Raw genomic sequence first — 22,446 nt, 5'->3', positions numbered from 1 at the left:
ACCTCTGTATTTTACAGTAGGATTGGTGTTCCTTTCATCATAGGCCTTGTTGACCTCTCTCCAAATGTAACGTTTATGGTTGTGGCCAGTTCTTTTGCTTTCCCCATGACTCACAATCCAGAAACATCAGTGGCTGGATGAAAGTGCAAGAGTCTGTCTGGATCCCAGAAACTCACTCAGCTTTTATGCATACACAGTGATTACAAGCAAACAGGTCACAGGTGAGGATGTTACCTTTAGTAGCCATTCAAACCCTTTTGTGTCAACTTCTGTGCATGATATCAGGCCAAAGTCACCAGGATATGTGAACTTTTGATCAGCGTCATTTGGATGTTTTGGGTTGTCATTATGATTTATAAAGAGAAAACACAGTAGTTTGACAATAAATGGCATCACCCAACCTCTAACCATGAGTGGAGAAAATGTTTTGGTGTTATCATTCATATTCTCTGAAAAAAAGGTCAAGAAAGCAAAAATTCTGCTGGGGTATGTAAACTTTTGAGCACAACTGTATATAGCGCCATCATATTCTACACTATTAGCCCTTTCACCATTGGGGCTCACAATATTGATTCCCTATGAGGATGTTGTTAGACATTGGGAGATCACACAAACTCATTGCAGATGTTGTCTTTTGGTGGGATTTGAACCCAGAACCCCAGCCATAATGACTGATCGTCAAGTGAAATTCGGCAACAGGCAATCATTTTAGCCAGCCGATGTGTAAGCAAACATCAGAAAAGAAGAAGTCTGCCTTGTGTGTCCATTTTCACACGGTAGTTGCTAGTCCATGAAAGGTCTAGTTAGAATGTTCTTCAGATGTTCCCAGAATAATCTCATAGTTCTCCCAAAAAGATGGGTTGTCTTTCACCAGTACCAAACAATTTTTTACCCACGTTCATTTGATCAATGTTGTTCCTCCATCAGCCTAGTTCTTCCTAATGTTCATGGCCACCTTTATTTCTAACCCAATTGAGAGTTGTGATAAGTTTGCCAGGACTTCACAAAAGACTCATCTATTGTCATAAAATAAAATACGCAATTATTTGCCAGGTATTCACTATAATCGTATTTATAATGTGTAGCTTTTTCGTATGGCTTGTACTTGGCATTTCTTGCTGTTTATTTCTTGTTTTCTTGGTCTAGCAAGCAATTCATGAGTTTCTCCACTCAGACTATAAGGGCTCATTCTGAAGAAAGTGACTTATTCTTAAGGTACCGTCACACTAAGCGACGCTGCAGCGATACAGACAACAATGCCGATCGCTGCAGCGTCGCTGTTTGGTCGCTGGAGAGCTGTCACACAGACCGCTCTCCAGCGACCAACGATGCCGAGGTCCCTGGGTAACCAGGGTAAACATCGGGTTGCTAAGCGCAGGGCCGCGCTTAGTAACCCGATGTTTACCCTGGTTACCAGTGTAAAATGTAAAAAAACAAACACTACATACTCACCTTCGCGTCCCCCGGTGTCCGCTTCCTGCACTGACTGAGCGCCGGCCCTAACAGCAGAGCGGTGACATCACCGCTGTGCTGTACTTTCACTTTCACTTACGGCCGGCAGTCAGTCAGTGCAGGAAGCGGACGGCGAGAGACGTGTGACAGACATCAGAGGGTGAGTATGTAGTGTTTGTTTTTTTACATTTTACACTGGTAACCAGGGTAAACATCGGGTTACTAAGCGCGGCCCTGCGCTTAGTAACCCGATATTTGCCCTGGTTACCATTGTAAAACATCGCTGGCATCGTTGCTTTTGCTGTCAAACACAACGATACACGCCGATCTGACGACCAAATAAAGTTCTGAACTTTAATCAACGACCAGCGATATCACAGCAGGATCCTGATCGCTGCTGCGTGTCAAACACAACGATATCGCTATCCAGGACGCTGCAACGTCACGGATCGCTAGCGATATCGTTTAGTGTGACGGTACCTTAAGATTCTGCCATAAGGCTCTTGAAGTGTACAAATGTGAAAGAGGTTTACCAAGGAGATTAATGGCTTTGCTTCTGTTTTTGCAGGGCAAGGACACACAGTTTAAATAAACAGCAAAAATGAGACAAAAAGGGGCCAATGAACAGGGTGTGATGGAGAGAAGCTTGCCACCAAGATGGTACTGGTAGTGTAGACAGTGGCTGTCCAGATTAGACTAACTTCAGCCCAACAATTTTCAACCTTCTGAATGTTGAGTCAACCAATTCTGGTAAAAAAAAAAGGATTCAGCATATTGTATTTCAACATGCCTAATCCCTTGTGCTCAAGGAAGATAACCTACCTTGAATGGTGTCGGGCAGCTTCGTACTCCCCTCTTCCCATTTATACCTTATGCACAAATATTCGTCCGTCACCTGTGGAATTTGTTTGGCCATTTTTAGGCTGATCATAGAGAGGACAAATGGCTGCACCTAACCAAGGTTTCTACTCTGCTGGCTCACTAGTTATTAAAGCACCAAACATAAGTCACACTCTATATAATATATGCCAGTTTACTGCAAACAAGAGAATGGTTTCCCATTTGTAACTTGGTTCTTACTCTTGCAGATATTGCACATGGGAATTGTTGGACTTTGTAGCGTTAACTCCGTAATGAAAAGGGAAAATGGTTTATTGTCCAATATCTGTTACATATAGTACATAAGTCTGCTGTGTTCGGTTGTTTTTGCGCCAGACATATAATAGCGTCTTAACGTTTCTAGTAGTAATAAGATACAATTTGCTGTTATAGTGATAATAGGGAACGATAGTACTACAGTAGTAATAGGGCACCATTTAGTGGTACAGTGGTATTAGGGCACCATTTAGTGGTACAGTGGTAATAGGGCACCATAGAGTGGTACAGTGGTAATAGGGCACCATTTAGTGGTACAGTGGTAATTGGGGCGCCATTTAGTGGTGCAGTGGTAATAGGGCACCATATAGTGGTACAGTGGTAATCGGGCACCATTTAGTGGTACAGTGGTAATAAGGCACCATTTAGTGGTGTAGTGGTAATAGGGCACCATTTAGTGGTATAGTGGTAATAGGGCACCATTTAGTGGTATAGTGGTAATAGGGCACCATTTAGTGGTACAGTGGTAATAGGGCACCATATAGTGGTAATAGTGCACTCTTTGGCACTACAGTGGTAATAGGACATCAATTAGCGGTATAGTGGTAATAGGGCACCATTTAGTGGTATAGTGGTAATAGGGCACTATTTAGAGGTATAGTGGTAATAGGGCACCATATAGTGGTACAGTGGTAATAGGGCACCATATAGTGGTACAGTGGTAATTGGGGCGCCATTTAGTGGTGCAGTGGTAATTGGGGCGCCATTTAGTGGTGCAGTGGTAATTGGGGCGCCATTTAGTGGTGCAGTGGTAATAGGGCACCATATAGTGGTACAGTGGTAATAGGGCACCATTTAGTGGTGCAGTGGTAATAGGGCATCATTTAGTGGTACAGTGGTAATAGGGCACTACAGTTGTGGCCAAAAGTATTGACACCCCTGCAATTCTGTCAGATAATACTCAGTTTCTTCCTGAAAATGATTGCAAACACAAATTCTTTGGTATTATTATCTTCATTTAATTTGTCTTAAATGAAAAAACACAAAAGAGAATGAAGCAAAAAGCAAAACATTGATCATTTCACACAAAACTCCAAAAATGGGCCAGACAAAAGTATTGGCACCCTCAGCCTAATACTTGGTTGCACAACCTTTAGCCAAAATAACTACGACCAACCGCTTCCGGTAACCATCAATGAGTTTCTTACAATGCTCTGCTGGAATTTTAGACCATTCTTCTTTGGCAAACTGCTCCAGGTCTCTGATATTTGAAGGGTGCCTTCTCCAAACTGCCATTTTTAGATCTCTCCACAGGTGTTCTATGGGATTCAGGTCTGGACTCATTGCTGGCCACCTTAGAAGTCTCCAGTGCTTTCAAACCATTTTTTTGTGCTTTTTGAAGTGTGTTTTGGGTCATTGTCCTGCTGGAAGACCCATGACCTCTGAGGGAGACCCAGCTTTCTCACACTGGGCCCTACATTATGCTGCAAAATTTGTTAGTAGTCTTCAGACTTCATAATGCCATGCACACGGTCAAGCAGTCCAGTGCCAGAGGCAGCAAAGCAACCCCAAAACATCAGGGAACCTCCGCCATGTTTGACTGTAGGACCGTGTTCTTTTCTTTGAATGCCTCTTTTTTTCTCCAGTAAACTCTATGTTGATGCCTTTGCCCAAAAAGCTCTACTTTTGTCCCATCTGACCAAAGAACATTCTTCCAAAACGTTTTAGGCTTTTTCAGGTAAGTTTTGGCAATCTCCAGCCTGGCTTTTTTATATTTCTCGGGGTAAGAAGTGGGGTCTTCCTGGGTCTCCTACCATACAGTCCCTTTTCATTCAGATGCCGACGGATAGTACGGGTTGACACTGTTGTACCCTCGGACTGCAGGGCAGCTTGAGCTTGTTTGGAGGTTAGTCGAGGTTCTTTATCCAACATCCGCACAATCTTGCGTTTAAATCTTTTGTCAATTTTTCTTTTTCGTCCACATCTAGGGACGTTAGCCACAGTGCCATGGGCTTTAAACTTCTTGAAGACACTGCGCACGGTAGACACAGGAACATTCAGGTCTTTGGAGATGGACTTGTAGCCTTGAGATTGCTCATGCTTCCTCACAATTTGGTTTCTCCAGTCCTCAGACAGTTCTTTGGTCTTCTTTCTTTTCTCCATGCTCAATGTGGTACACACAAGGACACAGGACAGAGGTTGAGTCAACTTTAATCCATGTTAACTGGCTGCAAGTGTGATTTAGTTATTGCCAACACCTGTTAGGTGCCACAGGTAAGTTACAGGTGCTGTTAATTACACAAATTAGAGAAGCATCACATGATTTTTCGAACAGTGCCAATACTTTTGTCCACCCCCTTTTTTATGTTTGGTGTGGAATTATATCCAATTTGTCTTTAGGACAATTCTTTTTGTGTTTTTTCATTTAAGACAAATTAAATGAAGATAATAATACCAAAGAATTTGTGTTTGCAATCATTTTCAGGAAGAAACTGAGAATTATCTGACAGAATTGCAGGGGTGTCAATACTTTTGGCCACAACTGTATATAGTGGTAATAGTGCACTCTTTGGCACTACAGTGGTAATAGGACATCAATTAGAGGTATAGTGGTACATTTGGTGGTACAAGGTACATGGCATTTAAGTGAGTGACAACATGTAGGTGACAACTATGTATGTGAGTGACAACTATGTAGGCATCCATTTGCCCGCTCTTCGGGTGTATAGGAAAATCATAATCTGAACATAGCCTTACGGCAGGCTTATTGGTGTCACCCTGCTCTTCCAGACAGAAGATTGGATAACATTTTGTCAAGAAAGTGCAGATATGTGAAGCACAGAAGGGATACCAAGATCTGCTAAGCAAAGCTAGGATAAGGATAGTTTGGTTGAAATCATGGAATGAAATAATAAAAGGATTATACAGTATGTTTTCACACAGTCACTAAACCAGTCTAGTACATTATATTTGTACAAAAATATATGGCGTCTTTTTACAGTTTGCGGCCTCCATGGTTCTTCCAACCTACGGGCTGTCATTTGTATTCTTCAAGTCAGCAAGGAATAGATTGTAATCAATACATGAATTAGTGAACTTGCAGCTTGTAGTATTTCTCTATCCGCTGACATTCACAGAAGCAACCTACTCGGTGTCAAGCAGCAGGGAAGACATGCACTCCTCCATATGCCGCAGTGTGTTAGATACATCAAACTTAGCACCTGTCTCACACAGAAAATACACTATATAGGGTTGCTGGCAGCTCCACTTATAATTCCCCTGAGGGACTTTTCATGCATCGTGTGGAGTTTCCTTTCCTGCAAACAACATATTTTACTTGTTTTGGATCTATATAGATTTATGTTTATTTTTATCTCGGCATTTACGGTACTTACTAGCCTTTGTTGTATATCATTAAAATCCATTGTTTCTATAGTACCAACATGAAATGCTCTACAGATCTGTGTTTGTCCCTGAAAGATAGTTTTCCATTTATTTTACAAGAAAAAAGCACATTTGGATAAGGCTCACTGGAAGTCAGTAAACTTTGAGCCAGTAGTTCCTCTGGGCCTTGGCAACACATAGATTATGTCCTCATGGAGTTAGTACTGTGGTTGTCAGCAGCCTAAAAGCTGCCTACTTTCATTCATGAAAATAGCCTCCTCAAAGAGGAAGAGGACGGGAACTCTAGCGCCACCTATCGGAAATAACAATCCTAAAAGTCAATATCTACCTCAAAGGCCTTTGCCACATGGCTAAGTATAAGAAACCAAACCAGAAACTCCTTTTGCAGAAACATGTTTCAGGGTATTTGTCCCTCATCAGTGCAAAGCAAGAAGACTGGTTTGGTTAGGTGAGAGCCATCTGACAAGGAGTTGCACTCTCCACAAGGAGAAACTGTACCTTCTTAGACTACATGCACACAGTAATTGTGTCATCTCCATCTAAAAGAAATGGTGGACAATAAAATCAGAAAGAACAAAGTCAGTCCACATCTCCTAACACAGGAACTTAAATGCACAGGGGTGCTTTCTAGGTGCTGACTGAGTTTGTTTTTTGCTTTGCACATTTTGAGGTAGTGGCTGCCTCCATAGTGGTCATGCACATCTATTATCTGTCCAAGACTAGTTTTATATACAGAGATTGGAGGCACACACCATTCAGAGTGAAAAAAGACTGCTAATTTATGGCCCAAAATGGCGACATTTCGGTTCGTTAGTGAGAGCCTTTCTAGTTCGACAAGACTAGTTTTAATTAGAGCAGAATAAAGCTAGATCCTACTCATTTTGTAGGGCAAGGGCGGTGAGAGGGGTAAGTTTTAGCTGGGACCCACAAGTATGAGGTCACCTTGTAGTGGCAGGTGGGCATTCAAATTCATAGAAATATGCATTACATATAAGTATACTTAATATAGCATTATCTGTGAACGGGCACCCAAGAAACTACAAGTGCGCACTGTAAGGAAGCAATAGCCTCTAATAAAGCTGGTACCAATACTCAGCAAATAATGCTGCTGTGGTTTATTGCTCAGTGCATCATTTTTGTCAAAATGCCAATAGTTGGGTCTTTTACGAAGTCATGTCATTTACTAAGTGCTGTCAAATGACTTATGACATCTGTGCCTTCGGTTACAATAAAGCGGCCAAACAGATTACGTAGAAGCAGGTTGATGGGTGAACAGCCGTTGAACGATCGTCTGGTGAGCAGTCTTGTTGCCAATTCAGTCATACACATTACAGTCCATCTTGGCTGATGCAGTCGTTTACATCTAAATATATTATTGCCTAAGGGGTACTTCCGTCTGTTTGTCTGTAACTTCCCGATGCGTTAGAATCGGGCCACCATCTAGTATATGAAATAATTAAATAACTTAGATAACTATACAGGACCACTAGGCTCATTTTCACAACAATGCCTTGTTAGGGGTCGTTGTAGAAAAGTGACATTAGTTAGGTGAATGTATCGGTCCTTCACAGAGAAGATAACTTGATGAGACATCATCTGATGCACAATGAAATTTCAAGAGTTTTTTAGTGTGTCACCCCCCCAAAAGACAATTTTAACTAAGTATACAAACATATAGCTGGCTTCTAAATATAGATAAATAAGAACCATATCTGTACTCTATAAATTTGTCTGTAAATCTGTTGTGAAAAAAAGGCTATTTCCCATATGCTAATTAGGGTGCTCAGTGCACTATTATGTTTGGCCAAGTGGCTTCAATGCCTCCATTTTACCCCTTGAGGGGCAGATTTACACAGTAAAAGTATGATTTTAATAGTGGCCGAGTCATTTTTTTAGTGGTAGTGGAGCTTAAAGGGGGTGGTCATGCACTAGTATTGATTTTAGTTCTAAAGGAATTTTCACACTGGCCACTTGGGATTTTTAAGACTATAACTTCCTGTTGTTTCAAGAAACAACAGACTTGCATAGCTAGAATGAACAGACGCTGACCCAAACTTTTGTGTTGAGGTACATAATGAGCAAAGGTCACTGCTTTGAGGGTGGGATTGGTCTCTACTCGCCAAATTCTCTCCTTACAATATGCACTGACAGTATGTTGCCGACTCCTCACTTGGATATGGCGAGGGAGTGCACTGAAAGAAAGGGACTTGTACTGAGCATATGTCATAATTGACAGCTGATTGCATGCTCAATAGTGACTAGCCTTGCCCCTGAAACAGACGTCACTGATGACTCTTCTGGGTGGTGACAGAGGCCGTGGCAGTGACCGGAGCCTCTGCTCTGTGATGACGTTTTGTTTCAGTATACCAACATGCACTGGGGATTCTCAAACAAAACGTCATCAAAACGGGAAAGAAAATAAAACCGTTATATTACAGAGGGAACAATAAGTAGATATTAATTTAGGATAAAATCAGTATAGTGTCTGTTCATGCCTAATATGACCTGTTGTTTAGATCAGGCCTTTAAGTTACATGTATTTTTTTAAAATAGCAATGTTTTGTTATATTTTTTCATATCCCGATCTTTGCTAAACAAAAAATTAGTCATTACAATTTGTACCCTGGCCATTGAAGCTATTTTAGATTCATACTTCCTGTGCTCTCAGGAAGAGTTTACAGCACTTTCTTTGCCATCATAGGCAGGATTACAATGACAGATAACACGTCTACCCACAGCTGATAATGCAGAATCCATCAATCACAATTGGCGATGTGCTGCCCCTGTTCCCCCTCAGTTCACAGTGACATTTGCGCATCCTCATTAGATAAACTACCATACAGTAACTAGGATTGGGATCTGACTATTGTGGCTTTATGCATGTGTTATTTCCTGAGACAACAGGAAGTGTCTAAAAAAGGCCCAGTGTCCAGTGTGAACGTTGCAAGATTTCTATTTTTTATTTTCAAAACAGATTGTGATATTAAATTAAAAACATAGCAAATTGTAATAAAAATAAATTTAACACAAAAACTGTAGTAAATAGTAAATACTTTTTTAACTAGCAACAACTACATGAATCTCCCCCTAGTCTGCTAGGTATGGGTGCAACCAGCCCTTTTCCTAATGTCTGCCATCAGGACATGTTGGATGTTCACATGCCTCTATCTATACAGAAAGTATGGTCAGCATATGTATCAAATGGTCTTTATAGACCTCCTTTCATTATTACATATAATTCAAGTGTCCTAAGTGACATTTCCCATCACAGCCTGTCCTATTAGCATGAATATTAATGTATCATTTATACATTACTGTTATGTTCTTTCATTTTCAGCCGGTACCTATTGATGACAATTTTTGCGGTTTGGATATTAACCAACCCTTGGGAGGACTGAACTTGGTGGAAGGCATTACGCTTTATACAGAAGGCAGAGACAGGATGACGTCACTGACTTCATATGTCTACAACAACTACAGCGTGGTCTTTGTTGGGACCAAAAGTGGCCGGATTAAAAAGGTAGGACCCTTTATAGTCTCTGTAATGTTGTCACCTGAAAGGGATTGTCCAGCATCGTAAAACAGATGCCTTTCCCCAAACTTTCCCACTCTCGTCCATGGTGTGTCTGATACCTCAGCTCAACTCCATTCACAGTCCATAGGGAAAGAGTGGTAAATCCTTTTTTTAACCCCACACCACCCCTATAAAAGTCAGAAAATTTGTGAAAATGAACCTAAAGCAAAAAGCTACTATTTGTTTGAAAATGCTTTGGATGAGCACTCGCAGAGCCCTGTACTCCTGTACCAGTCAGTGACTCGTTTTGGTCACGATTATTCTACTTGTTTTTTTCTATGTATACCGCTTTTCACATGTAAAGCACCATAGAATAAATGGTACTATAATAATAATAATATTTAAGTGACCTGCAGGGAGAATGGATTACAGTAAAACATTGGTTCTGGTATCCAAGTACCTTTGGTTGCTTTATTTTCTGCAGCTGACTGTTTGTTACCATGCTCCAAAAGTGAACAAAGTCAAGGGACCGATACATTATTGCACTTTACGCCTGATTTTACCTGGTTTTTTTTTTTTTTTTTTTGGGGGGGGTTGTTATTGTGCCTTTTTCTAATTCAAATTTGAGCTCTTTTTAAAGTATTTTTTTATGTTCAGAATTGTGATATCCAGATGTTTTTTGGCTAATTCATCATTTGCATTTGCATTTGCTTTTGCAGTCCCCTCTGGAGTGATTCTATGCCTGTCTGACATTTTTTGTGCACTTTTTAAAGAAACTTTTGTACTAAAAAAAGGCACAAGAAAAGGTAAAAGAGAATATTGAAGAGCAATTTCTATTTAGTGCAAAATTCATGAACTGCGTGCACAAGTTTGAAGAATTTACTGTAATAAACATCAACAAATGCCATTAAGCTAAAAACTAAATGTGACTTAAAAAATACACAAATTATGGGTCAAGCCCAATTTATTAAAAATATATAAATATATAATGAAAATGAAATCAATAGAACAGGATCGCTATATAAGACAAGTAACGTCTGGAAAGATGAGCCATGCATATAGTGTATGTATGGAGCACTCAAACATTCTAGATAGGGACATACGAAGCTGTAGGAAAAGCAAACTTTCCTGAAAAGAAATAGGAATAAGAGCATCAAGTAAATTCTAAGGCTAGGTGGCTCGAGCCGCTGACCAGAAGAGCTTGAAGTCTAATTGGCATAATGGGAGGCCTACAGACCTGCTAGGAGCAGAAGTGTATTTATTCTAAGTGCAAGTGAAGCGCATCTGGAGTCAATAGAAAAGGCATTATTAATTTAAAACCAGGCTCGTTTAGAAGGTGGATTTCCTTTAGAGTTTTAAAAAATGGGAAGAGAAGGATGTCAAATACTAAGTGGAAACGAACGTCCTACTTGTAAGAAGTGAAGCCTTAATGCTACGTGGTTAGCGATCTGGTAGAAAAACCTGCAGAAAGAGGGTGATGTCGTTCACACCATGGAACGGGAGTGATGTAGTTTACGGCAAGATTATTAGAAAGCCAATGATGAAGGTCACAATCAAACAGAAGTCTAAGGAGCTCTGACGTGATGAATTTCCCCACATTCTTCTTCCGTGTTTGGACGCTTGGCAGAGCCGCGCAACATTTCACCAAGATTTAAACTAGGGCTGTAAAAATGTTTTCATGGCAGGGTAAGGTTGAATGTGAACATTATCTCAACACTGTAAGTATCGGAGGTTTCTTGTAAGGTGTGAATCTTGATTCATTTATTGAATTTCCTTTTCCAAGATTTTTTTGGGATCTTGAAAAGTTATAGAGAAATTGCTCAACAAGTGTATCTTCAAGTACCAGGGTGGCCATATACAGGTATATGTATAGATATATGGCACCTACCGATACTCCCTGGTGAAGGCCTGTGTGAATCATTCTATACCCATATATACTAGTGGTGACCTCGCTACATCATGTTTTAGTTCCATGCTTTTCAGCTATTAACAGACTTCTTAAAGGGTTTTTTCCAGTTAGTTAAAATATGGTTAAAAGATCTTTACATAGTCAGATATCTAACTGACTCATGTGGTCTTTTTAGTCCAGATGCCCCGTCAGGCTCTAGTGGCTGTATAGCTAGTCTCAGCAGGTCCACTTCTTGACTTGTGCTGTGCTGCAATGTAACTGCAGAAGTGAGTGAAGGGGGCTGGCTGGCTACTTGTTCAATAGCTAAGCCAGAACCTTCTCTATCCATACATCTGTATTTTACATTAATGCTGTTATTTTGTCAAGATGATTTTCAACCATTACTCTCCATACATATCAGGACAAAATTCCCTGTATGATGCTATTAGCTGATTGTTTGGATATTTTAAGTCATGCTGTGGCATTATGAAAAGTATAGACCTGCCATACCATGGACATGCCAGGTAAGGCTGGCTCCCCACGGTCTCCCCACGGTCTAACTGTCTGTTGGCCCTCACTGAAACCTGGATCCAGGACTCTGACACTGTCCCCCCGCTGCCATTTCTCATGGTGGCTTACAATTCTCCCATTCCCCAAGACCCACAAACAGACCTGGTGGTGGAGTTGGCATACTCCTGTCCCCACAATGCACGTTCCAGATTATACCCCCAGTTCCATCACTCTCATTCCCTTCTTTTGAGGTCCACACCATCAGGCTCTTTCGTCCCCTCTCCCTCAGAGTAGCGGTCATATAGCGGCCCCCAGGCTCACCCACCCACTTCCTGGACCACTTCTCAGCGTGGCTGCCGCACTTCATGTCCTCAGAACTTCCAACCCTTATCCTGGGAGACTTCAACATCCCCATTAACAGCCCCACTTCCACATCTGCATCCCAGCTTCTATCACTAACCACTTCTCTAGGCCTCTCACAGCTCTCAAACTCTGAAACACACAAAGACAGTAATACCCTGGACCTGGTCTTTGTCCGGCTCTGTTCAATCTCCTACCTAGATAACTCACCGCTTCCCCTCTCTGACCACAACATTCTATCCTTCACACTCACAATTCCTCCCCCACCCCAGCACTCTCCTACCTACAACACATTCAGAAATCTACATGCCATTAACCCTCATATACTTTCAGACTCCCTACACTCATCATTGTCCCCAATCTTTTCTTTTTCATGTCCTGATCTGGCTGTACATCACTACAACGACACTCTTAGAAGCACCCTTGAACAAGTAGCTCCCCTCACCCTCAGAACCTCCAAACACAGAGTGAAACAGCCCTGGCTCACATCGCAAACCCGATTTCTCCAGCGATGCTCTAGGAGTGCTGAAAGCTTATGGAGGAAAACACACACACCAGAAGACTTCACACACTTCATTCAAATTTATGTTAAGAACCTATAACTCTGCCCTTCACCTCGCCAAACAGACCTACTACACTACCCTGATCTCCTCACTATCCAGCAACCCCAAGAAACTTTTTAACACCTTTCACTCCCTCCTCAGGCCAAAAGCACAAGATCCTATCACAGACATTTGTGCTGATGACCTGGCCTCCCACTTTATAGAGAAAATAGACAATATCCGTCAGGAAATCCGCTCCCAGACACCAAGTGCAATGACTCCCATCCCTCCCTGCATCTCCCCTGGCTCACTCTCCACATTCGATCCCATCACAGAAGAAGAAGTCTCCAAGCTCCTCTCCTCTTCTCGTCCAACTACATGCACTACCGACCCCATTCCCTCACACCTCCTCCAGTCTCTCTCTCCAGTTGTCACAACTCACCTAACCACAATCTTTAATCTCTCCCTCTCCTCTGGCATTTTCCCCTCCTCCTTCAAACACTCTATCATTACTCCATTACTAAAAAAACCCACCCTCGACCCATCCTGCACAAACAACTACAGACCGGTCTCCAATCTCCCCTTCATCTCTAAACTCTTGGAGCGCCTGAACTACTCCCGCCTTACCCGTTACCTCTCCACTAATTCCCTCCTAGACCCTTCACAGTCCGGTTTCCGCCCCCTACATTCGACAGAAACTGCACTCATCAAGGTGACCAATGACCTTCTGACAGCAAAATGTAACGGTGACCACTCTCTGCTCATTCTTCTCGACCTTTCTGCAGCTTTCGACACTGTTGACCACCCTCTCCTACTCTCTAGGCTCCAGTCACTAGGCATTAAGGACACTGCTCTCTCCTGGTTCTCCTCCTATCTTTCTGACCGCTCCTTCAGTGTTCTGTTCTTTGGTTCCACTTCATCTCCTCTTCCTCTCACTGTCGGGGTACCCCAGGGCTCAGTCCTTGGCCCCCTTCTCTTCTCCCTCTACACAGCCCCAATTGGACAGACCATCAGCAGATTTGGCTTTCAGTACCATCTTTATGCTGATGACACACAACTATACACATCATCCCCTGACCTGTTGTGAATTTGCTTTTTGCTCCCTCTAGTGGTTACTAGTTTTTTGACTCTGGTTTTTCTGTCTTTCCTTTTATCCGCACCTGGGTCGTTAGTTAGGGGTGTTGCTATATAAGCTCCCTGGACCTTCAGTTCAATGCCTGGCAACGTAGTTATCAGAGCTAGTCTGCTGTGCTCTTGTCTACTGATCCTGGTTCCAGTTATATCAGCTAAGTCTGCCTTTTGCTTTTTGCTATTTGTTTTGGTTTTGTATTTTTGTCCAGCTTGTTCCTAATCTATATCCTGACCTTTGCTGGAAGCTCTAGGGGGCTGGTGTTCTCCCCCCGGACCGTTAGACGGTTCGGGGGTTCTTGAATTTCCAGTGTGGATTTTGATAGGGTTTTTGTTGACCATATAAGTTACCTTTCTTTATTCTGCTATCAGTAAGCGGGCCTCTCTGTGCTAAACCTGGTTCATTTCTGTGTTTGTCATTTCCTCTTACCTCACCATCATTATTTGTGGGGGGCTTCTATCCAGCTTTGGGGTCCCCTTCTCTGGAGGCAAGAAAGGTCTTTGTTTTCCTCTACTAGGGGTAGCTAGATTCTCCGGCTGGCGCGTGTCATCTAGAATCAACGTAGGAATGATCCCCGGCTACTTCTAGTGTTGGCGTTAGGAGTAGATATATGGTCAACCCAGTTACCACTGCCCTATGAGCTGGATTTTTGTATTCTGCAGACTTCCACGTTCCTCTGAGACCCTCGCCATTGGGGTCATAACAGTTTGCCAGGCCAGTATTAAATGTTTAATGCATTGCAGAAGAGGGATTATAAGAAAGAAGATTCTGAGTTTTTTTTTCTCTCCTTCCCCTTTACCTCAGAGTGGCTATGCTTGCTGCAGACATGAATGTCCAGACCTTGATTACAAGTGTGGACCAGCTGGCTACTCGTGTGCAGGGCATACAAGACTATGTTATCAGAAATCCTAGGTCAGAACCTAAAATACCGATTCCTGAACTGTTTTCCGGAGACAGGTTTAAGTTTAGGAATTTCGTGAATAATTGTAAATTGTTTTTGTCCCTGAGACCCTGTTCATCAGGAGATTCTGCTCAGCAAGTAAAGATTGTTATTTCGTTCTTACGGGGCGACCCTCAGGATTGGGCTTTTTCGCTGGCGCCAGGAGATCCGGCATTGGCTGATCTTGATGCGTTTTTTCTGGCGCTCGGTTTACTTTATGAGGAACCCAATCTTGAGATTCAGGCAGAAAAGGCCTTGCTGTCTATGTCTCAGGGGCAGGACGAGGCTGAAGTGTATTGCCAAAAATTTCGGAAATGGTCCGTGCTGACACATTGGAACGAGTGTGCACTGGCCGCTAATTTTAGAAATGGCCTTTCTGAAGCCATTAAGAATGTTATGGTGGGTTTTCCCATTCCCACAGGTCTGAATGATACTATGGCACTGGCTATTCAAATTGACCGGCGGTTGCGGGAGCGCAAAACCGCAAATTCCCTCATGGTGTTGTCTGAACAGACACCTGATTTAATGCAATGTGATAGAATCCTGACTAGAAATGAGCGGAAAATTCATAGACGCCGGAATGGCTTGTGCTACTACTGTGGTGATTCTACACATGTTATCTCAGCATGCTCTAAACGTATAGCTAAAGTTGTTAGTCCTGTCACCGTTGGTAATTTGCAACCTAAATTTATTCTGTCTGTAACTTTGATTTGCTCACTGTCATCTTATCCTGTCATGGCGTTTGTAGATTCAGGTGCTGCCCTGAGTCTCATGGATCTCTCATTTGCTAAGCGCTGTGGATTTACTCTTGAACCATTAGAAAATCCTATTCCTCTTAGGGGTATTGATGCTACACCATTGGCAGCAAATAAACCGCAGTATTGGACTCAGGTTACCATGTGCATGACTCCTGAACACCGCGAGGTGATACGTTTCCTGGTTTTACATAAAATGCATGATTTGGTCGTTTTAGGGCTGCCATGGTTACAGACCCATAATCCAGTCCTGGACTGGAAGGCTATGTCAGTCTCAAGTTGGGGCTGTCGTGGTATTCATGAGGATTCCCTGCCTGTGTCTATTGCTTCTTCTACGCCTTCGGAAGTTCCGGAGTATTTGTCTGATTATCAGGATGTCTTCAGTGAGTCTGAGTCCAGTGCACTGCCTCCTCATAGGGACTGTGACTGTGCTATAGATTTGATCCCAGGCAGTAAATTTCCTAAGGGAAGACTGTTTAATCTGTCGGTACCTGAACATACCGCTATGCGTTCATATATCAAGGAGTCTCTGGAAAAAGGACATATTCGTCCGTCTTCTTCCCCTCTTGGTGCGGGATTCTTTTTTGTGGCAAAAAAGGACGGATCTTTGAGACCTTGTATTGATTATCGGCTTTTAAATAAGATCACTGTCAAATTTCAGTATCCTTTACCGCTGTTGTCTGACTTGTTTGCCCGGATTAAGGGTGCCAAGTGGTTCACCAAGATAGACCTTCGTGGTGCGTACAACCTTGTACGCATTAAGCAAGGTGATGAATGGAAAACCGCATTCAATACGCCCGAAGGTCATTTTGAGTACTTGGTGATGCCTTTTGGGCTCTCCAATGCGCCTTCAGTTTTTCAGTCCTTTATGCATGACATTTTCCGGAAGTATCTGGATAAATTTTTGATTGTTTATCTGGATGATATTTTGGTTTTTTCTGATAATTGGGATTCGCATGTGGAGCAGGTCAGGTTGGTCTTTAAAATTTTGCGTGAAAATTCTTTGTTTGTCAAGGGCTCAAAGTGTCTCTTTGGTGTACAGAAGGTTCCCTTTTTGGGGTTCATTTTTTCCCCTTCTGCTGTGGAGATGGACCCAGTCAAGGTCCGAGCTATTCTTGATTGGACTCAGCCCTCGTCAGTTAAGAGTCTTCAGAAGTTCTTGGGCTTCGCTAACTTCTACCGTCGTTTTATCGCTAATTTTTCTAGCATTGTGAAACCTTTGACGGATATGACCAAGAAGGGCTCCGATGTAGCTAACTGGGCTCCTGCTGCCGTGGAGGCTTTCCAGGAGTTGAAACGCCGGTTTACTTCGGCGCCTGTTTTGTGCCAGCCTGACGTCTCACTTCCCTTTCAGGTTGAGGTGGATGCTTCGGAGATTGGGGCAGGGGCCGTTTTGTCGCAGAGAGGCCCTGGTTGCTCTGTTATGAAACCTTGTGCCTTTTTCTCTAGGAAGTTTTCGCCTGCCGAGCGAAATTATGATGTGGGCAATCGGGAGTTGTTGGCCATGAAATGGGCATTTGAGGAGTGGCGTCATTGGCTCGAGGGTGCTAAGCATCGTGTGGTGGTCTTGACTGATCACAAAAATCTGATGTATCTCGAGTCTGCTAAACGCCTTAATCCGAGACAGGCCCGCTGGTCATTGTTTTTCTCCCGCTTTGATTTTGTTGTCTCGTATTTACCAGGTTCAAAGAATGTGAAGGCCGATGCTCTTTCTAGGAGCTTTGTGCCTGATGCTCCTGGAGTCGCTGATCCTGTTGGTATTCTTAAAGATGGAGTTATCTTGTCAGCTATTTCTCCGGATCTGCGACGTGTGTTGCAGAGATTTCAGGCTGATAGGCCTGAGTCTTGTCCACCTGACAGACTGTTTGTTCCGGATAAGTGGACCAGCAGAGTCATTTCCGAGGTTCATTCCTCGGTGTTGGCAGGTCACCCGGGAATTTTTGGCACCAGAGATCTGGTGGCCAGGTCCTTTTGGTGGCCTTCCTTGTCAAGAGATGTGCGGTCATTTGTGCAGTCCTGTGGGACTTGTGCTCGAGCTAAGCCTTGCTGTTCTCGTGCCAGCGGTTTGCTCTTGCCCTTGCCTGTCCCGAAGAGACCTTGGACACATATCTCCATGGATTTCATTTCTGATCTTCCGCTATCTCAGGGCATGTCCGTTATCTGGGTGATATGTGATCGCTTCTCCAAGATGGTCCATTTGGTTCCTTTGCCTAAGCTGCCTTCCTCTTCCGATCTGGTTCCTGTGTTTTTCCAGAACGTGGTTCGTTTGCACGGCATCCCTGAGAATATTGTGTCAGACAGAGGATCCCAGTTCGTTTCCAGGTTCTGGCGATCCTTTTGTAGTAGGATGGGCATTGATTTGTCGTTTTCGTCTGCTTTCCATCCTCAGACTAATGGACAGACGGAGCGAACCAATCAGACTTTGGAGGCTTATTTGAGGTGTTTTGTCTCTGCTGATCAGGACGATTGGGTGACATTCTTGCCGTTGGCTGAGTTTGCCCTTAATAATCGGGCTAGTTCCGCCACCTTGGTTTCGCCTTTTTTCTGCAACTCTGGTTTCCATCCTCGCTTTTCTTCGGGTCATGTGGAGCCTTCTGACTGTCCTGGGGTGGATTCTGTGGTGGATAGGTTGCAGCAGATCTGGAATCATGTGGTGGACAACTTGAAGTTGTCACAGGAGAAGGCTCAGCGCTTTGCCAACCGCCGCCGCGGTGTGGGTCCCCGACTACGCGTTGGGGATTTGGTGTGGCTTTCTTCCCGCTTTGTTCCTATGAAGGTCTCCTCTCCCAAATTTAAACCTCGTTTTATTGGGCCTTACAAGATATTGGAAATCCTTAATCCTGTATCTTTTCGTCTGGATCTTCCTGTGTCGTTTACTATTCACAATGTATTTCATAGGTCCTTGTTGCGGCGGTACATTGTGCCTGTAGTTCCTTCTGCTGAGCCTCCTGCTCCGGTGTTGGTTGAGGGCGAGTTGGAGTACGTGGTGGAGAAGATCTTGGATTCTCGCCTCTCCAGGCGGAGGCTTCAGTACCTGGTCAAGTGGAAGGGCTATGGTCAGGAGGATAATTCCTGGGTGGTCGCCTCTGATGTTCATGCGGCCGATTTAGTTCGTGCCTTTCATGCCGCTCATCCTGATCGCCCTGGTGGTCGTGGTGAGGGTTCGGTGACCCCTCACTAAGGGGGGGGGTACTGTTGTGAATTTGCTTTTTGCTCCCTCTAGTGGTTACTAGTTTTTTGACTCTGGTTTTTCTGTCTTTCCTTTTATCCGCACCTGGGTCGTTAGTTAGGGGTGTTGCTATATAAGCTCCCTGGACCTTCAGTTCAATGCCTGGCAACGTAGTTATCAGAGCTAGTCTGCTGTGCTCTTGTCTACTGATCCTGGTTCCAGTTATATCAGCTAAGTCTGCCTTTTGCTTTTTGCTATTTGTTTTGGTTTTGTATTTTTGTCCAGCTTGTTCCTAATCTATATCCTGACCTTTGCTGGAAGCTCTAGGGGGCTGGTGTTCTCCCCCCGGACCGTTAGACGGTTCGGGGGTTCTTGAATTTCCAGTGTGGATTTTGATAGGGTTTTTGTTGACCATATAAGTTACCTTTCTTTATTCTGCTATCAGTAAGCGGGCCTCTCTGTGCTAAACCTGGTTCATTTCTGTGTTTGTCATTTCCTCTTACCTCACCGTCATTATTTGTGGGGGGCTTCTATCCAGCTTTGGGGTCCCCTTCTCTGGAGGCAAGAAAGGTCTTTGTTTTCCTCTACTAGGGGTAGCTAGATTCTCCGGCTGGCGCGTGTCATCTAGAATCAACGTAGGAATGATCCCCGGCTACTTCTAGTGTTGGCGTTAGGAGTAGATATATGGTCAACCCAGTTACCACTGCCCTATGAGCTGGATTTTTGTATTCTGCAGACTTCCACGTTCCTCTGAGACCCTCGCCATTGGGGTCATAACACTGACCTTACCCCCGCTGTACTACAGAACGCCACTGACTGTCTGTCCGCAGTCTCCAACATCATGTCCGCTCTCTATCTGAAACTCAACCTCTCCAAAACTGAACTTCTTCTGCTCCCGCCATCTACTAACCTCCCTAAATCTGACATTTCCCTCTCCGTGGGTGGCACCATAATAACACCCCGGCAGCAGGCGCGCTGTCTGGGTGTTTTGTTTGACTCCGATCTCTCCTTCACATCCCATATACAATCTGTTGCCCGCTCGTGCCGCTTACACCTAAAGAACATCTCTAGAATCCGCCCTTTTCTTACCATGGAGACAATAAAAACCCTCACTGTCACCCTGATCCACTCCCGCCTTGACTACTGCAATGCTCTATTAATTGGCCTCCCCCTTACTCGACTTTCCCCTCTCCAGTCCATCCTTAATGCAGCAGCCAGGGTTGTCCATCTGGCTAATCGTTGCTCAGATGCATCCGCTCTTCACCAGTCATTACACTGGCTGCCCATTCATTACAGGATACAATTCAAAGTTCTTGTTCTCACCCACAAAGCTCTCCACAGTGCGGCACCCCCTTACATCTCTTCCCTCATTTCGGTCTATCGGCCTAGCCGACTGCTGCGCTCTGCAAATGACTTTCGATTAACCTCTGCACTAATCCGTACCTCCCACTCCCGACTCCAAGACTTCTCCCGTACTGCGCCAATCCTCTGGAATGCTCTACCCCAAGATATTAGGACCATCCACAACTTGTATAGTTTTAGGCGCTCCCTCAAAACACATTTTTTCAGAGTTGCCTACCACATTAACTAATCAAGGTCATTTTATGTTTGTGTGTGTGTAGCCCTTTCACTATCTCCATCTATCCCCCACCCCCTGAAGATGGCTGGACCATCATTGTAAATACACACCTGTACTTTGTATCTCCCCCACCTCATTTTAGATTGTAAGCTCTCATGAGCAGGGTCGTCTTATTTTGCTTTATTATTGTATTGTTAACATTGTTACCTATGATTGTTGTTTGAAACTGTTAAACTGTAAAGCGCTGCGGAATATGTTGGCGCTGTATAAATAAAGATTATTATTATTATTATTACCACTTATTTAGCTTATATGTCATAGAATCATGAATGTTAGCGTTGGAAAGAACCTCCAGGGTCATAGTATCCATCCTCCTGCTCAATGCAGGGTTCACTGAACCATCTCAGACAGATGTCTGTCCAGCCTCTGTTTGAAGATGTCTATTAAAGGAGAACTCACCACCTCTCATGGCAGCCTGTTCCACTCATTGATCACCCTCACTGTCAAAAAGTTTTTTCTAATATCTAATCTGTATCTTCTGTATGTCAGGAGTCATGACATGTCAGGAGATCTATTTTCGCCCAGGTACAAACATACCGTGTGGTGGTTATTAGGGGAAAAAATTAGGTATTTATGCTCTTTTCCATTTAGAAGTGTAACCTTTAGTATTGATGATTTATAGATATTATCTGACAGTTTTGACCTTGTAAATTGTGAACTAGTGTCCATCACAACATCTAGACTGTAGAACATTATGGCACTTTGACCACTTCCCAGTTATACTTGTTTTTGATTAAATATTACAGTGATCATTATGTGTTTTTTTTTTTTTGTGGTTATATTAGTTGACACCATCGTGATCCAATCCAGCAACGTGACCAAAGGGTTAACCTCTGTAAATTCAACATGGCTTATAACTCATTGGACTGACTCATTAGGGTTCAGCCTCTGCATGTCCAAAGCAAGGGCTTAGCAGATAGATAGGTCTGAACACCAAGAGGTCAACCACTTGCCGCTCAACGCTAGAGAGAGCCCCCGGGGCTACGTAACAGCATTTGTTTGTAGCTATTACTTTGATGAATCATGAAAGGCATCATTCCTTTCTGTTGCCATCGCAGAAGGGGCTGATGCCGAGGGCTATGGTGCATAGGACAATAATTGCCAAACAGATCCTCGCCTGTCTGCTGTTGGATTGTCTTCTCTTCTGATAGTAAGAGGCTGAGCTTTTTACTAAAATATCTGGAAAGGTTTTGAAGCTTTCTGTAAGAAGTAAACGTGTTATCACATAAGATCCTCCCCTGGTATAATATGGTAGATGCATTTATATATCACTTGTGCAGTTTTGATTCTAGTTGGGACCATTCCTGTTTACTTACCCAGGTCTATGTGGATCTGACACTTACAAATTAATGTCAGTGAGGGCTTACAGTCTAAGCCATTAGCCATGTCATTCTCCATTGTACTAGTGTGATCCCAGCTCAACACAAGTGACTAAAACACGAAACTTACATGTCACTGAAATCACTAATCCTTTCACCGTTTCATCTCTTAAGTGGTCGGACATTTTGATGCCAGGTAGGCTTTATTTACATTCGTGTTTTGCTCTCCTGTTTTAGGTGCAGGAATAATGAGTGCGGTCGGCAATGTCATTCTTGCTGTCCCAAAGATTGGAACCTTAAGGCTATGTTTACACATTGAGGTTTTGCAGCTTTTTAATGCAAATTTTAAGCTGCGTTTCACAGTACAAGAAAAATCTATGACATTTTAGAAATCTCATGCACACACTTTGTTTTTTTTCCTTACTGTTATGAAAGCAATGGGTGGTGCAAAAAAAGAAAAGGTTCTAAAAAATGCAGGTATCAGGTTTTGCTGCTTTTTGGTGCCAAAACCTGATGAAGTAGAATCAGATTACCTTATTTTTATGCACTAAACTTTATCAACATGCAGAAGAGACAAATGTACCCTGACAGTAACGCAGCAAAAATGCAGCAAAAACTAAGCAAAACCTGCATTTTGTAAGCAACTTAAATGCAGCTTAAACTTTGCATTAAAAAAGATGCAAAAATGCAACATGTGAACATAACCTTTTATTGGGGTCTGCCAGGTCT

At 43.2% G+C, this 22,446-nt stretch overlaps 1 protein-coding gene across 2 annotated transcripts in view; it reads left to right on the top strand.

Annotated features, from left to right (window-relative positions):
* PLXNA2 (plexin A2) overlaps positions 1 to 22,446 on the top strand; it is a 343,686-nt gene that overhangs the window by 62,245 nt on the left and 258,995 nt on the right. For both annotated transcript variants that reach the window (XM_077295198.1, XM_077295199.1), the window contains exon 3: positions 9,290 to 9,472. In XM_077295198.1, coding sequence (XP_077151313.1) covers positions 9,290 to 9,472 — 183 coding nt within the window. The remainder of the gene's footprint in view (positions 1 to 9,289; positions 9,473 to 22,446) is intronic.

Source organism: Ranitomeya variabilis, chromosome 3 (genome assembly GCF_051348905.1).
Source record: "Ranitomeya variabilis isolate aRanVar5 chromosome 3, aRanVar5.hap1, whole genome shotgun sequence".
Taxonomy (NCBI): Eukaryota; Metazoa; Chordata; class Amphibia; order Anura; family Dendrobatidae; genus Ranitomeya; species Ranitomeya variabilis.
This window is presented reverse-complemented; position numbering and strand designations above follow the sequence as displayed.